Here is a 19527-nt window from a genome sequence, read left to right on the forward strand (position 1 = left end):
GACACGACTGAGTGACTAACACTTGTGCTCTTACCGAAGAGCAGTGCAGTGAGAGATGGATACATGTTTCCTGGGGTCTGACGGGGCTACATGGTATCTGCTCTTCTCTCCTTAAAAATCTGCCACCCAGGAAGTCAGCTATGGGTTTTTTTGTTAATGAAGAGAGAGGACAGCAGACTATTCTGCCAACATATCAGGTGAGAGTGGCAGGAACCAAGTGGGTGCCCAGCAACCTTTCTCACTCTGAGCCACAGAAAGTGATTTGAGGGACTCTTTGTCTCAATCCTTCCAAGAGGATACCTAATGTCATTCCATATGCACGGGAAAGCAGTTCATTTATTTCACACATGGGATGCAATGCAGCAGTGGGGATTCCTATTTCATGCCCGTGAAAGTCTGTGCCAGAGGGTAGCCAGATTGGAGTTGTCTCGAAAATGGTATGAGGTGGATTATGAAGTTAGGAGACAGTAAAAAAGGTCATTGGAAGAGTGTGTGTTTCTGTGGTGGAATGGCGATGAGCTGAATTCTGAAGTCTTTGATGAACATACAGATGGATTCCATGAAAGGTGAAACGTTTGGGTGCCTGCCAGTGTTATTCAGGAAAGGACTACAGAAGTGAGGCAAGACCCTTGTCATTCTTCCTCAAAGCAACTCCCCACCTGCTCCAGAGGTGCCGGAAGATTGGTGGAAAGGTCCAAGAAGGGCTGGAGAAGTACTGAAAAGTCATGCCTGATCCCTTTCCCACCTTAGATCTTTAGCTGTGGATTGAGCAAGAACTGGGATAAATAGAGGAGCTTTAATGGAGTGTGAGATGAAAGTTTTTACTGGTATGGATCTGGCCTTTACCTTCATAAAAAATGACAGGAGGCTTTGAGATCTACACACAACATTGTCAAAGATAAGAGGACAGAAATGAAACAGCTTCCTGTCTATAGTCCACTAAGTTCAGCCCACTCAGGAGTGGATGACATTTAAGCCTATGATCCATAGAAAATTGGCTACCTTTTGACATCTTATACTAATTGGTACCTACTATACAGCCTTTTGATCTTTTTGTGCGCTCGAGTTTTTTACTTTTGCTGTTGAATCAGCTGGGAAAATGGAGGCTTCTTAGTGAGCCCTGGGATCCATGGTTATTCCTACATCCCTGAAGTTGTTTAAGAAATTGACTCAATAACATGGCTTTGTTGTATCAATTTTTGAATTCATGTCCTATATCCCCCAGTTCTCAAGACTGGAATAAACAGTGCAAAGCTGGGGAAATGAGAGATGGATTAAAGTAATCAGAATATTATTATATCAAGTCTCATTTACAAATTAGAAGAGTTTAAAAAAAAACAGTGTGCTTTAGTTCTGTACTTGAAACATTTTCCCATACCGATCTGTGTAACATCAGCTTCTGAACACACTCAAGTTCAAATCTCTGTTATTGAGCCCTAGGAGGTCTTCCTTTAACTTTTCTAGGAATAGCTGTGTATTTTTTTATACACGTTTCACTTAGCAATAAGGCATGCCACAGTGAAGGCTATGCTATTCTTTTACAATGTGGATAATACAAATTCAGTTCAGTTCAGTCGCTCAGTCATGTCCAACTCTTCTCGACCCCATGAACTGCAGCATGCCAGGCCTCCCTGTCCATGACCAACTCCTGGAGTTTACCCAAACTCATGTCCATTGAGTCAGTGCTGCCATCTAACCATCTTATCCTCTGTCGTCCCCTTCTCCTCCTGCCTTCAATCTTTCCCAACATCAGGGTCTTTGCGAATAAGTCAGCTCTTCGCATCAGGTGGCCAAAGTATTGGAGTTTCAGCTTCAACATCAGTCCTTCCAGTGAACACCCAGGACTGATTTCCTTTAGGATGGACAAATTACTCTCCGACTAATTACATAAGAAAGCTGAAATATATGATATATATATCATATATGTTTATCTCACAGGGAGTAAGATCCTTGGTCTGCCTAGCTTTTAGATTATCTCTCGGGGTACCTGAGACATTTTGAAGGATGATCATCCTCTTTTCCTTTCACTTTGAATGCTTAATGGTACAGTTTATAAAGATCTTAACTTTCCTAATACCTTAACTTTCCTTTGAGGTATCTATGGATATCTTCATATCTGTTCTGAACCTATATTAATTATTTTTACTATTTATATTTTCAATAAAGAGTAGCAAAAGTTTACTAGCTTGCACATACATGAAAGCTCCCTCTTATTGGCATGCTTTAACATCGTTCATTAATATGATTAAATTCATATTTCATGGGTTCCTTCTGTCTCTTACATTCCAGGATGTGTGGTGTAGGCTGCTCCTAGATGATTAGGTGTTGCTGTGTGCGTTAGTCTCCAAGGTGACCCTTTAGGGCCAAGTGTGACACATGCTAAAGCGAGGGGAAGATTTTCCCAGTGGTCCCTTTCTTGCCTCACACCCTGGGTGCTCTTGAAGTTTGGGATGTTAGTTACAAGTTACATACAATTGTCCCTGCTGTGCCCTCCTGATAAATGTTAGGATTTCAGCTGGGTCAGCCACGGAGAAGGACCTTCAAGTGGGTGTTGGAACAGAGTGAGTTTCCATTAGGTTCTGAAAACTAGAAGACTCTTGATGTTGGTTTAATATGAGGGTCAGAGAGTGAACAGTTCACCATCTGGTTAACAAGGTTCACGACAGGCTTCTTAGATGAAGTGACGGTAAGAAGCCCTGGTACACTAAAGAAACCTATGTTTAAGAGAACTTAGAATGCAAGATAAGATTATATCCATTGTCATCATTTATTCAAGTATTTACGGGGCACTTACCATGGGTCAGCGTTTGTGAGAAGCACTGCAGACACTGATCATGGGGTGTAATTCCTGTTGTCACACTGCTCCCTGTCGATGCAGGAGAAGGCCCTTTAACAGCCAGTTATAAAAGTGAGTGAGTAGGCAGTATTCCGGAGAAGGCAATGGCACCCCACTCCAGTCCTCCTGCCTGGAGAATCCCATGGACGGAGGAGCCTGGTAGGCTGCGGTCCATGGGGTCGTGAAGAGTGGGACATGACTGAGCGACTTCACTTTCACTTTTCACTTTCATACATTGGAGAAGGAAATGGCAACCCACTCCAGTGTTCTTGCCTGGGGAACCCCAGGGATGGGGAAGCCTGGTGGGCTGCCGTCTATGGGGTCGCACAGAGTCGGACATGACTGAAGCAACTTAGCAGCAGCAGCAGCAGGCAGTATTCAAGATGCACACAGGATATTATGGGCGAGTAAATTCTGTTCGTGCCAAAAGCCATCAAGAATGATGGGCAATCTGTAGAGTGGTTCTGTGATGCTCTCCTGGGTCCAGAACATGAGAGGGCATAACAGAACATGCTCGACTCCTAAAAACCTTCAAGTTCCTTTTCAAATTAGTCACCCTGCTTTCCTTCTGTAGGCAAACCAGCATTTCCCCAAATGCCCCGTTGACTCCTGTTCAAACTTTAATGTTTCATTACCGCAGGCTGGGGTCCTGCCACGCCACACGGGTCCTTGTGCCGAAAGGGCCAGTGAACGGAGCTGGGTGGCAAGACACAAATGCCTGGGTGCTTTGAGCTGACATCTGGCCCTGCATTTTTTAGGATATGGGGATAAAAAATGCTTAGCTGCCCACCCAGTGAACTGCATGGGGAGAGGGCATTCCTTCAAGGAGAGGAGGGAAGCACACGATTGAAGCCAGGAGACTGATTTATGTCTTGTTTCCTCAGCCCTTGATCTGTGCTTCATGTTCAGTGAATGTCATTTTGAAAAAATGAAGATTGATCGAATGAGTAAAACATCTGTTCCCCTCATGTTGCACATTTGAAACCACCATAGGACATATTTTACATATTTGGGTGGTTTGATATGTGTTTAAGTACATTACACTTAAAAGAAGGACAGACCTCACAGAAATGGTTATTTTTACATCCAGGAAAGATGTATAGAGTCATTAGTAATATTCTAGGTTATGGCAGCGTATCCATTATCATTAGCAAGGTTTCTATGGGCAAATATAAGTGCTAAAAAAAATCTCTGTAAAATAATGGTGGTGGTGGTGGTGGTGGTGGTGGTGGTGGTTTTGTTGCTAACTCGTGTCCAACTCTTGGGATCCCGTGGAAGGACCGTAGCCTGCCAGGCTCTTCAGTCCATGGGATTCTCCAGGTAAAAATACTGGAATAGGTTACCATCTCCTTCTCCACTGTAAAGTAATACAAGTTTTCAAATTCAGGATTTCCCTATTTTGTTGGATTCTAAAACTTTGAAAATTGGTAGTCTAATATATGGTGTTAGAAGTTTTTACTTGTCCAAAATATTCGGATAATCAGTGTACCTAAATCATTATCTGTTTTGAGTAAATGTCATTAGAGTTCTTAGTTCCTACCCAGTGAAGAAGGAGAAAGTGAGTTTTGCTGGTTTTAGAAGCTGACACTTTTCACCACTGTGCTCTCTCCATTCCTGGAACACGTGATTCTATCACTGAGACTCCTGGGATTCTCATCATTCTTCAGGTCATCCAGGCTTCCCTGGTAGCTCAGCTGGTAAAGAATCCTCCTGTAGTGCAGGAGACCCTGCTTCAATTTCTGGGTCTAGAAGATTCCCTGGAAAAGGGATAGGCTACCACTGCAGTATTCTTGGGCTTCCTTGGTGGCTCAGCTGGTAAAGAATCTGCCCACAATGCAGGAGACCTGGGTTCGATTCCTGGGTTGGGAAGATCCCCTGGAGAAGGCACAGGCTACCCACTCCAGTATTCTTGGGCTTCCTTGGTGCCTCAGATGGTAAAGAATCTGCCTGTAATGCAGGAGACCTGGGTTCTATCCCCGGGTTGGGAAGATTCCCCTGGAGGAGGGCATGGCAACCCACTCCAGTAATTTTGCCTGGAGAATCCCCATGGACAGAGGAGCCTGGCGGGCTACAGTCCATGAGGTTGCAAAGAGTTGGACACTTAGCTGAGCGACTAAGCACAGCATGCACAGGCATAGACAGTGAATTTGAAAATTTTGGGTATTTTTAAAAATAATATTTGACTCTCACTCTTAGCCTAAAAGTCTTCATCATGGGCCTTTGTTTTATAATGTGGGGGAAAGGGCATATATTGATGAAACTGATACAAAATGAGGCAAGTAATAATGACTCACATCACATGTCAGTATTTTTCTTTGAAAATTATTATTTGCTAATAAAAAGTCACTTACACTGTTTATAGGTCTTCCTACCTCTGGGCTCGAATTTCACCTTACAGCTGGTGACCGTGATGCTTGTTGGTGGAAGTTTCTATGGCGTGCCCAAAATTCTCCAGGAAGCAAAATCCGCCGTCCTTCCAGTTCCAGAGAAAGCTGCCAATTCTCAGGTACTTGGCACAGGGTGTGGTACTCCCCCAGAACCACTAGAGGGCCACTCTTACAGAAGGGACTAAGATTCTTAGAGTTTGATTTCTTAAATCTATGTAATCCTATGAATATCAAATTTAAGCATTATGGATACCCTATATGAAAAGAATTCGGCAATTTTTGTCAGTAGGTGGAAAACCATATCTCCTTTTTTGAGTTTAAAAAAGTCTGTATCTTGTAGAATGTAAAGTATAGAATTTTAAAAATAACGGTCACCTGGAGTCAAAACTTGTTTTTTTCCCCATAATGAGTATTTAATATTGAGGTATTTTATGCTAAAAAGTTAAAATTAGAATGAAGCATCAATTAATATTTCAGACTTTCTCATTTACTGACATTGTGAACATTTAATCCGTGGGGCTCTTTTTACTGTGGCAAGCTTGTGTTGCTGCTGCTAAGTCGCGTCAGTCATGTCCGACTCTGTGCGACCCCATAGACGGCAGCCCACCAGGCTCCCCCGTCCCTGGGATTCCCCAGGCAAGAACACTGGAGTGGGTTGCCATTTCCTTCTCCAATGTGTGAAAGTAAAAAGTGAAAGTGAAGTCGCTCAGTCGTGTCCGACTCTTCTCGACCCCATGGACTGCAGCCCACCAGGCTCCTCCGTACATGGGATTTTCCAGGCAGGAGTACTGGAGTGGGGTGCCATCGCCTTCTCTGAAGCTTGTGCTGATGTAGATGAATGCTAGTGGCACCCTTAGGGGTTTGAATCTTCTGCCTAAGTTCATTTTAGGGAAGATTGTTCCCCAATCTCTTCATAATTCACTTGAGAACAAAGAATGCCCTGAGGGCTTTGCTTCCTGCGTAGGCCAGTTCTGTCAGTGTGGGAACAAGACAGGGCTGCTGTCTCTGGCTGTGGTACCATGTGTGTTTTATAAACCGTGAGAAGATGCCAGCCTGCATCCCACTCCCTCTGGTGGGGGCTCCTTCAGCTTGACCAGGAAGTGGGCATGACGTCTGTCCAGATAGACACTCGAGGCAGGAGAGTTAAGGCCTGGCCAACGGCTTATTAACAGGGTCTGTGGCCATAAAGGGGATGGTCTTCAAGTTACTACCTCCTGGGCTGCTGCTTCCCCGGGTATGAATCTGCTTTGCCCCTAAAGTGGAACCCACAGCGTTAAAAATAACTGAGCGGGATGGTTTTTGTCTGCAGCTCCTCTGTTCAAGAGGGAGTGAGATTTTAGCGTATAATGCTTTGACGTTTTATCTTCTTTTGTTCGTAGGTCGTTATAACAAAGATTCCTTTCAACCTGAACCATTCATTTGGTGTAGTGAATTATTTTCTGCTCCTTGTCTCTGCTTGTTGTCACAACACTGTGTCACTGGGCTAGATCACAGCCAGTCATAGGGTATTACTGTCCGTGGTGTATCCTTCTATACTCCTTACCAGTATTTGAGTGTGTGTGTATGTGTGTGGGTGTGCACACATGTGATGTTGCTAGGATACTTTCAAACAGCCTTTAACCATGTAGCGAGCACGAGCTGACATACACTACAGATTTTGGCAGTTGCTAAGCAGAAGGCTTGCTGTAATAGGGAATCTAGACGGGTGTCAAGTTGAAGTTGTTGGTTTTCTTTTCTGTGCCTTCAGAAGCCGTCCTGTGGCCCTGTCTTACGCTTTTCTGCTCCTCTCCAGTCCAATTTAAAATGGGGAGAATGAGTCTTAATATAGAACTGTCGATCCCATGGTGTCCCAAACCGATGGATATTGGGACCAGAAGAGGTAAACTAAGTTGTCCAAATAGTAGCGTGAAGCCAGGAGTCTGCTTTTATTTCTATTCTCTGGCCAGAACTTATTTTATCTATAAATCCTGGGGTACTCTGGGAAGGGTGGCCCTGAAAACCAGATCTTACTTTATGTGGATGAAAAATACCATTATTTAAAAAAATCTTTGAAGCTGTCTGATCCTCAAAAAAAGATATTAAATTGAATCAAAGTCTGAAAAAATCCTTAATAGAAAATCTAGTTCATGGTGCTCACTTTATAAATTTATTGTTGTATTTCAGAAAGAAGTCAAAGTTTAGTTTTAAACAAAACAGTTTATAAAGACCCATCAGTTCAGTTCAGTCGCTCAGTCGTGTGATCCCATGGACTGCAGCATGCCAGGCCTCCCTGTCCATCACAAACTCCTGGAGTTTACTCAAACTCATGTCCATTGTGTCGGTGATGCCATACAACCATCTCATCCTCTGTTGTCCCCTTCTCCCGCCTTCAATCTTTCCCAGCATCAGGGTCTTTTCCAAAGAATCAGCTCTTTGCATCAGGTGGCCAAAGTATTGGAGTTTCAGCTTCAGCATCAGTCCTTCCAATGAATATTCAGGACTGATCTCCTTTAGGATGGACTGGTTGGATTTCCTTGCAGTCCAAGAGACTCTCAAGAGTCTTCTCCAACACCACAGTTTAAAAGCATCATTTCTTCGGCGCTCAGCTTTCTTTATAGTCCCATATAAAGAGCCATGGCAAGTCATCAAAATGCTATTTTTAATCTTTTCATTTAACCATAATTACAACTGTATTTTTAGATACTGTTAATTCAGAATTCACATTTTGATAAAAAAAAAACTATAACTATAATCAAAATTATAAATAGGATACATTTTCAAATTTCAGGTGCCATTTCTTAAATACTACTCTTAATCAAAAGTATTTTAGAGCAAAGAAATATATTGTGTAAACAAACAGAAAGTTGACTTTTAACCCACTCCTCAGAAAACAGGAACCTTTAGAGAAAAGAAAATATTCTAAGCATGTTTTCTCTCAGGTTGGGTTTGAGTTTACTGCTTTTCCACTCACGGACATCGCTGCCGGGACAAGCCAAGCTGTGATTTCTAGGAGAGGCACGTATGGCTCTCTCAAGGTTTCCTGGGCGGCTGGATACGTTCCTGGGTCAGAAATCCCTGAATTCACTACTGTTGGCAACATGACCCCCAAAGTAGGTGAGTTGTGTCTTTTCTAGGATTTTGTCTATAGAATATGGAAATGTATCATTGGCCACTTATTTTCTTGGATCCTCTTCACTCTGGACAGTGAATGAGCTAGCTGTTTGCCTTCTAATGCAGTCTTCTCATATTTAAGTGATCAGAATTGCACTGAAATTAACAACGTCATACCTCACCTGAAAATGATGGTCATAAGTAGCCTGCTCGGTTTAAACATGTTGTTGTTTAGTTGCTGTCATGTCCGACTCGTTGCTACCCCAGGGACTGTAGCTTGCCAGGCTCCTGTGTCCATGGGATTTCCCAGGCAAGAATATTGGAATGGGTTGCCATTTCCTACTCCAGAAGATCTTCTTGATCCAGGGTTTAAATCCACATCTCCTGCATAGCAGGGAGATTCTTTACCATTGAGCCACCAGAGAAACCCCAGGTTTATACAGGAGGAGTTTGTGAAAAGTAACTCTAAAGACCTGATGTGGCCCATGTGTGTCTGTCGCTTAGTCATGTCTGACTCTTTGCAACCCCTTGGACTGTAGCCCGTGAGGCCCCTCTGTCCATGGGGTTCTCCAGGGAAGAATACTGGAATGGGTAGCCATTTCCTTCTCCAGGAGATCTTCCTGACCCAGGGATCGAACCTGGGTCTCCTGCATTGCAGGCAGATACTTTACCATCTGAGCTATCAGTTCAGTTCAGTTCAGTCGCTCAGTCGTGTCCGACTCTTTGCGACCCCGTCGACCAGGGCACGCCAGGCCTCCCTGTCCATCACCGACTCTCGGAGTTCACTCAGACTCATGTCCATTGTGTCCGTGATGCCATCCAACCATCTCATCCTCTGTTGTCCCCTTCTCCTGCCCTCAATCTTGCCAGCATCAGGGTCTTTTCAAATGAGTCAGCTCTTCACATCAGGTGGCCAAAGTATTGGAGTTTCAGCTTCAACATCAGTTCTTCCAATGAACACCCAGGACTGGTTTCCTTTAGAATGGACTGGTTGGATCTCCTTGAGTCCAAGGGACTCTCAAGAGTCTTCTCCAACACCACAGTTCAAAAGCATCCATTCTTCGGCACTCAGCTTTCTTTATAGTCCAATTCTCACATCCATACATGACTACTGGAAAAACCATAGCCTTGACTTTGTTGGCAAAGTAATGTCTCTGCTTTTTAATATGCTGTCTAGATTGGTCATAACTTTCCCTCCAAGGAGTAAGCATCTTTTAACTTCATGGCTGCACGCCCCAAAAAATAAAGTCTGACACTGTTTCCACTGTTTACCCATCTATTTCCCATGAAGTGATGGGACCGGATGCCATGATCTTAGTTTTCTGAATGTTGAGCTTTAAGCCAACATTTTCACTCTCCTCTTTCACTTTCATCTAGAGGCTGTTTAGTTCTTCTTCACTTTCTGCCATAAGAGTTGTGTCATCTGCATATCTGAAGTTATTGATATTTCTCCTGGCAATCTTGATTCTAGCTTGTGCTTCATCCAGCCCAGCGTTTCTCATGATGTACTCCGCATATAAGTTAAATAAGCAAGGTGAAAATATACAGCCTTGACGTACTCCTTTTCCTATTTGGAACCAGTCTGTTATTCCATGTCCAGTTCTAACTGTTGCTTCCTGACCTGCATACAGATTTCTCAAGAGGCAGGTCAGGTGGTCTGGTATTCCCATGTCTTTCAGAATTTTCCACAGTTTATTGTGATCCACACAATCAAAGCGCATAGTCAGTAGAGCACAAGTAGATGTTTTTCTAGAACTCTCTTGCTTTTTCGATAATCCAGTGGATGTTGGCAATTTAATCTCTGGCTCCTCTGCCTTTTCTGAAACCAGCTTGAACATCTGGAAGATCACAGTTCACATACTGCTGAAGCCTGGCTTGCAGGATTTTGAGCATTACTGTACTAGCATGTGAGATGAGTGCAATTGTGCAGTAGTTTGAGCATTCTTTGGCATTGCCTTTCTTTGGGATTGGAATGGAAACTGACCTTTTCCAGTCCTGTGGCCACTGTTAAGTTTTCCAAATTTGCTGGCATATTGAGTGCAGCACTTTCACAGCATTATCTTTTAGGTTTTTAAATAGTCCAACTGGAATTCCATCACCTCCGTTAGCTTTGTTCGTAGTGATGCTTTCTAAGGCCCACTTGACTTCACATTCCAGGATGTCTTTCTCTAGGTGAGTGATCACACCATCATGATTATCTGGGCCATGAAGCTCTTTTTTGTACAGTTCTTCTGTGTATTCTTGCCACCTCTTCTTAATATCTTCTGCTTCTGTTAGGTCCCTACCATTTCTGTCCTTTATTGAGCCCATCTTTGCATGAAATGTTCCCTTGGTATCTCTAATTTTCTTGAAGAGATCTCTAGTCTTTCCCCTTCTGTTCTTTTCCTCTATTTCTTTGCATTGATCACTGAGGAAGGCTTTCTTATCTCTCCTTGCTATTCTTTGGAACTCTGCATTCAAATGGGTATATCTTTCCTTTTCTCCTTTGCTTTTCACTTCTCTTCTTTTCACAGCTATTTGTAAGGCCTCCTCAGACAGCCATTTTGCTTTTTGGCATTTCTTTTTCTTGAGGGTGGTCTTGCTTCCTGTCTCCTGTACAATGTCATGAACCTCCGTCCATAGTTCATCAGGCACTCTATCAGATCTAGTCCCTTAAATCTATTTCTCACTTCCACTGCATAATCATAAGGGATTTGACTTAGGTCATACCTGAATGGTCTAGTGGTTTTCCCTACTTTCTTCAATTTAATCTGAGCTATAGGGAAGTCCCAATACAATAATCAAAAAAGACACACTCTTATATCTATGTATGTGTTCAGCTGAATATTTCTGACAGTAAAGCAGCTGTTATTTATCTACTTTATTTTGTAGTTATACCATTAGTTCTGTGAGGGTCAGTGACATGCCAGTGTTGGATGGTTTGACTTCTACCTTGTAGAGTAGACAGGATTGAAGGCAAGGTTTATGTGGTCTACGGAGCTTCCTCTAAATTTATTTACACCCTGCCCCCACCACTGACTTTTTAAATGTTTTACCTTTTGTAGACAGTCATAGAATTTTGGAAAAGGAAAAATTTCACTATATGTTTAAGAGTTGAATCCCAATTTAAGAACTCAGAGAAATGAAACCCTGCTTCCTTTTTCCTGTTCCCTGTCAGGGAGGCTTTCCTTTTCCCATGGAGAAGAAAGTAAAAGAGTCTTGCTTTGGACACACCCAAGCCCTGGGCGGCTGGAGGCCTTTGTCGTTCACCTCTCTGGAGTGCAGAGCAGTGTCCCTGGTGGGGCCCAGCTTCGGTAAGACCCCTTGATTTTCAGCCAAGAAAGTCCCCGAGGGATAAGCTGGAATTTACTGATTCAAACAAAAAAGACAGAAGGATTTTTCTCCTTGAAGCAAAGGCAAAACCAGTTTTAGTTCAGAGCAACACATGGCCTGGATGCCAAAGATGCCACACCACACACTGCTTGCATGAAGAGAGTTTATCATGACCTCTGACTCGAGAATGTTGGCTTGGGGTACCATCTCCAGTAAGAACCATAAGGCAAAGCCATCTATTTTAAAAGGGAACTGTCTTCTGAAAGGATAGCCCCAAATACCTGCTTTTCCTTAGAGACAAAGAGTAAGAATAAGAAATCATAGTAGGATTATACTGTGACTTTTGAGTTAAATTTATACCCGTATATTTTCAGGTAAATATGTCCCAGCCAAAAGCAGTTGACTTTTCTCATATGTGGGATAGGCTTGATCAGAACAGCAGAGAACAGATCTTAAAGCCAGCCAGACTCCTGGGTTTAATCCTGCCTCAGTCACTTATTTGCTGTGTGACTTTGGGCAAGTTACATAATCTTCCTATTCTTCAGTTTATGTATGTGGAAACTGGGAAAAGTGTGTGGGCAAAACCAGTGCGTGTTCAAGTATATTTGTTTACACATTTATGTATGGGAGATATTGGTTGGTGTAATTCAGTATGGCTTTTGATTTAACATGGATTAGTCTGGATTAGGCTGATGGGCTACCGGTGTTACTTCTGAGATAACTGATTAAATCACAACAGAATTCCATGAAGTGAAGTGAAAGTCTCTCAGTCATGTCTGACTCATTGTGACCCCATGGACTATACAGTCCATGGAATTCTCCAGGCCGGAATACTGGAGAGGGTAGCCTTTCCCTTCTCCAGGGGATCTTCCCAACCCAGGGATCGAACCCAGGTCTCCTGCATTGCAGGTGGATTCTTTAGCAGCTGAGCCACCAGGGAAGCCCACAGAATTCCACATGAAAGCACTAAGAACAGATCAGTATCAATCATGGATGACTCTTCCAATTCATGTATAAGATTTTAGCAACATTTGTGTGAGAGAACAGTCCCATTTCTGGCCAGTTGAAACCAGCAAGGCTTTTTACATCTAGGAGGGGCAACTCTTCCTGCCTGGTAGATCGACATCCTGACTGTGAGACTTTGATTTTGGTCCCCGGTGTGCTGATCATGAGAGAGAACCTGCCATTTCAGATCCTTCAAAGAGCTGCTGTGGGGTGATTGGAGAAACAGGCCAGAGGCCTCTGAGCGCCTCAGCTTGCTAACACTTGTTAGGTCCTGTCACCTGCCACCGCAGCTCCTGTCGGTTCATTTCTTGTGCTCTGGTCTATTCATCAATAAGTTAGTAGGGTTTTACGGAATTTGAAAGGGCATGTCATTTTTAAGACGCCCTCATGAGCAGCATCTTCCACGTGTGAAAGATGACTCTCTGCAAGTGGTAGCCCTGTTTTTTTATCAGTTCTCTCATGGTTTAATTTTTTTTACCCCCAGGTCAGGTTTCACTGTTGCTGAAATTGAACCAATGGGAGTCTTTCAGTTTTCGCCCAGTTCAAGAAATATCATCGTGTCGGAGGATACACAGATGATCAGATTACATGTACAAAGACTGTTTGGATTCCACGGGGAGCTTATTAAAGTTTCCTATCAGACAGCTGCAGGGAGGGCAAAGCCCCAGAAAGACTTTGAGCCTGTTCAGAACGGGGAACTGCTTTTCCAAAAATTCCAAGTTGAGGTTGATTTTGAAATAATTATTATTGATGATGAGCTTCCTGAGATAGAAGAAATTTTTTACATTAATTTAACTTCAGTGGAAATTCAAGGATTGCCAAAATTTGATGCTAATTGGAGACCACGCCTGAATCAAGATTTCAGCGTGGCAGTGATCACAATATTGGATAATGATGACTTGGCAGGAACGGATACTTCTTTCACCAAGACAGCTGTGACCACAGCAGTGGACACAGCCCTTCCTCTGGAAACCGACTCTGCCACCACACACCCCGACACAACCGAGATTACTGCCATTCCACAGCCCACCGAAGTGGTCGCTGTGGTCACAGAGGTGGCTGGCGTACCTCCCATCCCTGAGAACCTTGTCACCCTTGCTGGGACCTCTGCCACATCTGAGAAGCCTAACGCGGCCACTGTAACTACAGATACCTCCGTTCATGGGACATTTAGTCTTGGGCCCCCTGTTGTTTACATCGAAGAGGAAATGGAGAATGGCACGTTGAACGCTGCAGAGGTTCTTGTCCGGAGAACTGGCGGGTCTGCTGGCAATGTCAGCGTAACAGTCAGAACTTTTGGTGAAAGATCTGCTCAGAAGGAACCAAACACACTGCCCTTTCCTGACCGCCATGGGATTTCCAACCTGACATGGGCAACCGAAGAAGAAGATTTTAAAGCGCAGACTCTCATCCTTGCGTTTGTAGATGGAGAAAGAGAACGTAAAGTGTCGATTGCAATTCTGGATGATGGTGATCCCGAGGGACAGGAATTCTTCTACGTGTTTCTCACAGACCCACAAGGGGGAGCACAGATCGTGAAGGGAGAGGATGACGCTGGCTTTGCAGATTTTGCCATGATCATTATTACAGGTATATATTTGGAGTGATGGGGTTAAACATGTGCCTTTGTGGTACAGAATTTGTAATAAGATTATTCTAGCTTTAATTTAAGAAGGTGAATTACTTGAATCACTCATAGATTCCATAGAAGTTGCTCAGTCGTGTCTGACTCTTTGCGACCCCATGGGCTGTAACCTACCACGATCCTCCATCCATGGGATTTCCTAGGCAAGAGTACTGGAGTGGGTTGCTATTTCCTTCTCCAGAGGATCTTCCCAACCCAGGGATTGAACCTGGGTCTCCTTCATTGTAGGCAGACGCTTTACCGTCTGAGCCACCAGGAAAATCACTCATAGTGAATCATTAAAACTTTGTTTTCTGGTGGCATGAAACCCTAACAAAACTCATCACATTGTTCTGAGATGCCAGGCTAGAGTTTAACGGACTGTAAATGTCACTTAGCTCAGAGCTAACTAAACATTCTATACATCTGTACTTCCACAATATACAGAAACCCTTAAAAATGCTTAAGTTCATGTATGTCTTCTGGAAAATACCTAATTTAATCACCCCAACATGATTGCCTGTCCTGTTTTGAAATCTCATTCTGAATTTCCCAACCACTTTTATTAATCCGTTGCAAAGTCTAAGATGTCATTGTCAGAAAATTCTTTGTATCTGTTGGGAAAGAGATTATAACTATTCCCTTTTGTTCTGCTTTTGAACCAATGTAGTTTATATAACGTTTGTACTATTGGGAATGTGTGTGTTGTATATATGTGCATGTTTGAAAATTTTTTAGTGATGATTTGCAATTTTCCTCTGAAATCATACTGTATTTCTTTAAGTGGATTAGCTCAACCTGTCAATAAACTTATGCTAATTAGAATATTGACAAGGCTAGCTCATGATTCTTACCTGGTCTACCCTTTTGTATAAACATTAATGAGTTTTACACAGTGTTTTAGAGTTTCAGATGGCACTATAATAGAACAGTATAGTGGAAAGAAAATTAAAAATCATGAAGTATATAATTTTGACTTAGCTCAACCATTAATTCAGAGGCCCTGATTAAATCATTTAGTGTCTGTGCTCTTGGAGAAGGCACTGGCGACCCACTCCAGTACTCTTGCCTGGAAAATCCCGTGGATGGAGGGGCCTGGTAGGCTGCAGTCCACGGGGTTGCAAAGAGTCAGACACGACTGAGCGACTTCACTTTCACTTTTCACTTTCATGCACTAGAGAAGGAAATGGCAACCTACTCCACTGTTCTTGCGTAGAGAATCCCAGGGATGGGGGAGCCTGGTGAGCTGCCGTCTAAGGGGTCACACAGAGTTGGACATGACTGATGTGACTTAACAGCAACTAGCGGCAGCAGTCTATGCTTTATGTTTCTTTTTTTTTTTTTAAAAAGGAAACTTTTAGAATAAACATGTTTATATTCCATTTGCAAGATTTGGTGTTTCCTAGAATTTCATTTTAGCTGTTCAGTTATAATTCAGTCATAATTTTGCAATTGTGTAACTTCCTCTTATACCCAACATCATCCCATTTATGTTACCCTGCAAAATTATACCAATTAGAATTATCATTTATTCCTAATCATCCAGTTTATTGAATATTGTAAATGCGGATTCAATTCTCCAAGTTATTTACTGAGTTTGATTCACATTAGCTTGATACCACCTATATATTTCTTTTAAAATTAAATCAACAGTTTCTTCCCCCATTCCATGACATAGATATTTTGTTATATTTATTTGAATAAGATCAGAGTTGACAGTCAAAATATTTAGCAAGTAGTTTGACAGAGGCACAGACCAATCACAATAGTTGATGGAGGCTTTTTGCTCTCCCAAGCGTTACTCCATTAGTTACTGGATCGTGGGGAGATGTTGTACTGGTTAGGGTGGTGGTTAGGGTCCCTTAGGGACTCAGGACAGCAGCTGTGTTCCAACTGGAATGGACGTGCTCCTCAGTCAGTTTGGCATACCAACGCATACCAACATGGTTCACTAATACTATGTCAGTATGGCATACCAGTGCTTACCCATAGGTCAGCTCTGAGTCTAACTCACCAGGCAATTCCCATCAACCAGCTCTGAACCTAACTTACCAGTCAGATGAGCCTCAATGAAGTTCTCTAATGTTTTTCTTCTCTGCCTAACACAAAACATCGTACACACGTGGCAAATGATTGACTCCTCTTAGAGTCATGTGGTGTAATTCATCAGCACTTCTGCATGTCAAATACCCTGAGTTCCCTTACTCTGTCTGTGAATGTTCCTGTCTTATCCTCCTTACCTGGCTTTTTATTTTAAATTAGTATTTATCTTTTAACTGTATCATTAATTTTGCTGATTCCTCTTATCTTTAACCTTCATAATCATTTCACATTTAGATATTAGAACAAACGCTCAAGATAAATCAGGGGAAAATAGTTTATTTAGTTTTGTTTCTGATCATTGGCACTCTGGAAGTCTTGATTCATCTTACTAGAAACTGGACATGAAGTTTATCATTGTAGATGCTGCAAGGAAAGTATTATACTCCTTAAGACCATGCTAGTCACTATTACATTGAAAAAGAAAATGCAAGTTCTGCTTTGAGATGGTTACAATCTGTTTGTTATTAATTGAGAGACCAAATTCGTACTCAAAGTGACAAGAAAAGAATTGCTGCTGAAGAAAAAGACTTAAGGTCAGGTCCCAATGCAGGACTAAGACGCAGTCGTAGTTGTGATTAGTGAGGATGAGGATGGGCAATGGTTGAGACAAAACACCCACGAGGCACCAGAACAAGAGTGGTCCATCATCTGCGTGTCCCTAAGCTGCAGGCTCCACATTTACTCACACTTGGGAGACAGATCGTAGTTTTCTGTTTCCTTGCAGAAGTTCTGTCTGCTTGGAGTTTCAGGTTTCAGGGTGATGGGTACAAGTGGTTTTTGAGGCTGATTCCGCTGGGTCATTGCTTTTAGGATCACTTTGCAAAACTGGCTTCTTGAGAAATAGAAAGCAGCAGGAGCTGTTTACCGATAATGTCTCTTGTCTGAGAAGCTAGCTTATGTGTTGGCCAGGGTTTGGGGTGACTACTTCAGCATGGTGTGGGCTGTGGGTTTGTTCCAGTTTTTGACACAGTTGTGTAGTATGATGGCGCCTCCAACCTCAAGAGTTGCTCGGAGGAGTTTTCTTTTACTCTGAGATTCCCAAGAGTTCGTTAATAATTCCGTTTTTCTCTGGGGAAAATAATCAAATGTTTAACATCAGTGGTCTTTTGGTCAGCTTTCTTATAGGGAAGTAAACTAATCAGATGAAGGTCACGTATTCAGTAAATATTTATTAGACACTGTTCTTGGTACGAGGGATACAGCACTAAAGAAAACAATTGCTACTCAGTAGAACTTATATTCTATCAGGATGTGCTGACTTTAAACAGCAGTATCAAGGACTGAAATAAAGAGCAGAGCCTCATCAGAGAGAGATGAGCGTGTATCGGTGTGGGCAGCAGGCTTTGATGCTTGCTTTCTTTTGGTCCTTTGCTCTCACAGTGTCAACTACCTTGATGTGATCATTTTGATTCTTGTCTGTTTTGGGTAAAGATCTTTTAAAAGTTGTAGCTCCTGCCTGCCCTGTTCACTTGTGAACTTCTCACTTTTATACCATCTGAGCTGGATAGATGGGGGAAACAGAGATCTTTTAAAGTCTTTGGTATATCATCATCTTCTATTTTTCTTTTCAGGGAGTGATCTTCACAATGGCATCATAGGATTCAGTGAGGAGTCCCAGAGTAGACTGGAGCTGGGTGAAGAAACTGAGACGAGCAGTCTGCATCTTACTGTTACAAGGCAGCCAAACAGGTTTTGTTTGTATCTATGTAGAAGACATAACATCCTGTGTGTCTACATGGTGTTTAATTTGCATTTATAAAATGGTAGAAGCAGGATGAAATGTTGATAGAAGAAAGTGATGCGGAATTTGATGTCAGTGTTCAAATACTCTAGTTTCTCTGGAGTAGGAAATGGCAACCCACTCCAGTATTCTTGACTGGAAAACCTCATGGACAGAAGAGATTGGCAGGGTATAGTTCATGGGGTTGCAAAGAGTCGGACGTGACTGAGCCCTGATTAGGGCTGCCTTGAACATTTAGTACTTTGTGAAGTACCATACAGATGTCAGATTATGTCAGTCATTGCTTCATCATGTTTACTATTCTCTGTCACGCTGCGTATACAACCATTTACTATTTAGGAAGATTTAGAGTTCCAGTATTTTGCTTACAACTTAATACAGTATAGCGCACATCAGCGTGTTCATGATGTACGGGCACTTGGGATGCACACCGTTGCGTGTGTCAGTGTTACCTTTTCCATTTTGTGTCTAAATATTGTCAGAAAGGATAGATCATCTCTTGTCTTTTATAGTAACGACCATTTTTAGCAGTAGTGTTTTTCCTTTAGAAAGATTCTTGTTAAAAGACAAATGAGGAATGTTTACTTCAAGGCAATGGTTCTCTATAATTTTTATTTTCATATTTCTGGTACATAGTATCCAGAATTATATTTCAATAAGTACTTAACCGTTACTGAATGGAGTGTGGTCAAAGAATGCCACGTAAACTCTGGCCTTAATTTCTTAACTGTAGTGGGCAGAACTGGTTATTTTCAACATTATCAGTGGGAGAGAGAATGCTGGTATTGGATGAAGAGGTTCACTCCAGACGTAATGGTAATATATTCTACATTAGCGTCAGGAATAATGCAATCTGTGACTGCACTGGCATAGGTTTTTCTTTGTTCCTAGAGCCTTTGAAGATGTCGAGGTCTTTTGGCGAGTCACATTTAACAAAACAGCTGCTGTGCTCCAGAAAGATGGTGTGAACCTGGCGGATGAGCTTCTGTCTGTATCAGGGACCACTGTCTGCAGAGCAGGTCAAACAGAGTGCTTCATCAGCATTGAGCTCAAGCCTGGAAAGGTAAGAAACAATGAGGCCCGGTGTGGTAGAACGCTGATTGTACTTCTTTAGAATTACTCGTTTTCAAGCTACTTTGTTGACACGTATACGTGCATACATTACGTGGAGAGTCTTTGCGTCCGCCTAGCTGCAACGTCTGAGTCTCTTTGAGTTTCTGTAAATAAGCTCATCGGTTGTACACCTGAGACTTATATATATTGTAAGTCACTTGTATCTCAGTAATGGAAAAGCCCATCAGTTTTTTACTTTCTATTTCTTGTCATTTCCAAGATCCTTCCTGGCCCACCTGCTCACGGGTAAACGGTTCCTTGAGTCATTTTCAGCCCGATTAGTATTATTTCTGATTACTCTGAATGTTTAGTTCTT

The 19527-nt window shown here is 42.4% G+C and overlaps 1 protein-coding gene across 1 annotated transcript in view; it reads left to right on the forward strand.

Annotated features, from left to right (window-relative positions):
• ADGRV1 (adhesion G protein-coupled receptor V1) overlaps positions 1-19527 on the forward strand; it is a 541233-nt gene that overhangs the window by 199020 nt on the left and 322686 nt on the right. Inside the window, exons 71-76 of the mRNA XM_010807603.4 lie at positions 5199-5342; positions 8142-8316; positions 11471-11606; positions 13115-14220; positions 17929-18046; positions 18990-19161. Of these exons, the coding sequence (XP_010805905.2) occupies positions 5199-5342; positions 8142-8316; positions 11471-11606; positions 13115-14220; positions 17929-18046; positions 18990-19161 (1851 nt within the window). The remainder of the gene's footprint in view (positions 1-5198; positions 5343-8141; positions 8317-11470; positions 11607-13114; positions 14221-17928; positions 18047-18989; positions 19162-19527) is intronic.

This window comes from Bos taurus, chromosome 7 (genome assembly GCF_002263795.3).
Source record: "Bos taurus isolate L1 Dominette 01449 registration number 42190680 breed Hereford chromosome 7, ARS-UCD2.0, whole genome shotgun sequence".
Classification (NCBI taxonomy): domain Eukaryota; kingdom Metazoa; phylum Chordata; class Mammalia; order Artiodactyla; family Bovidae; genus Bos; species Bos taurus.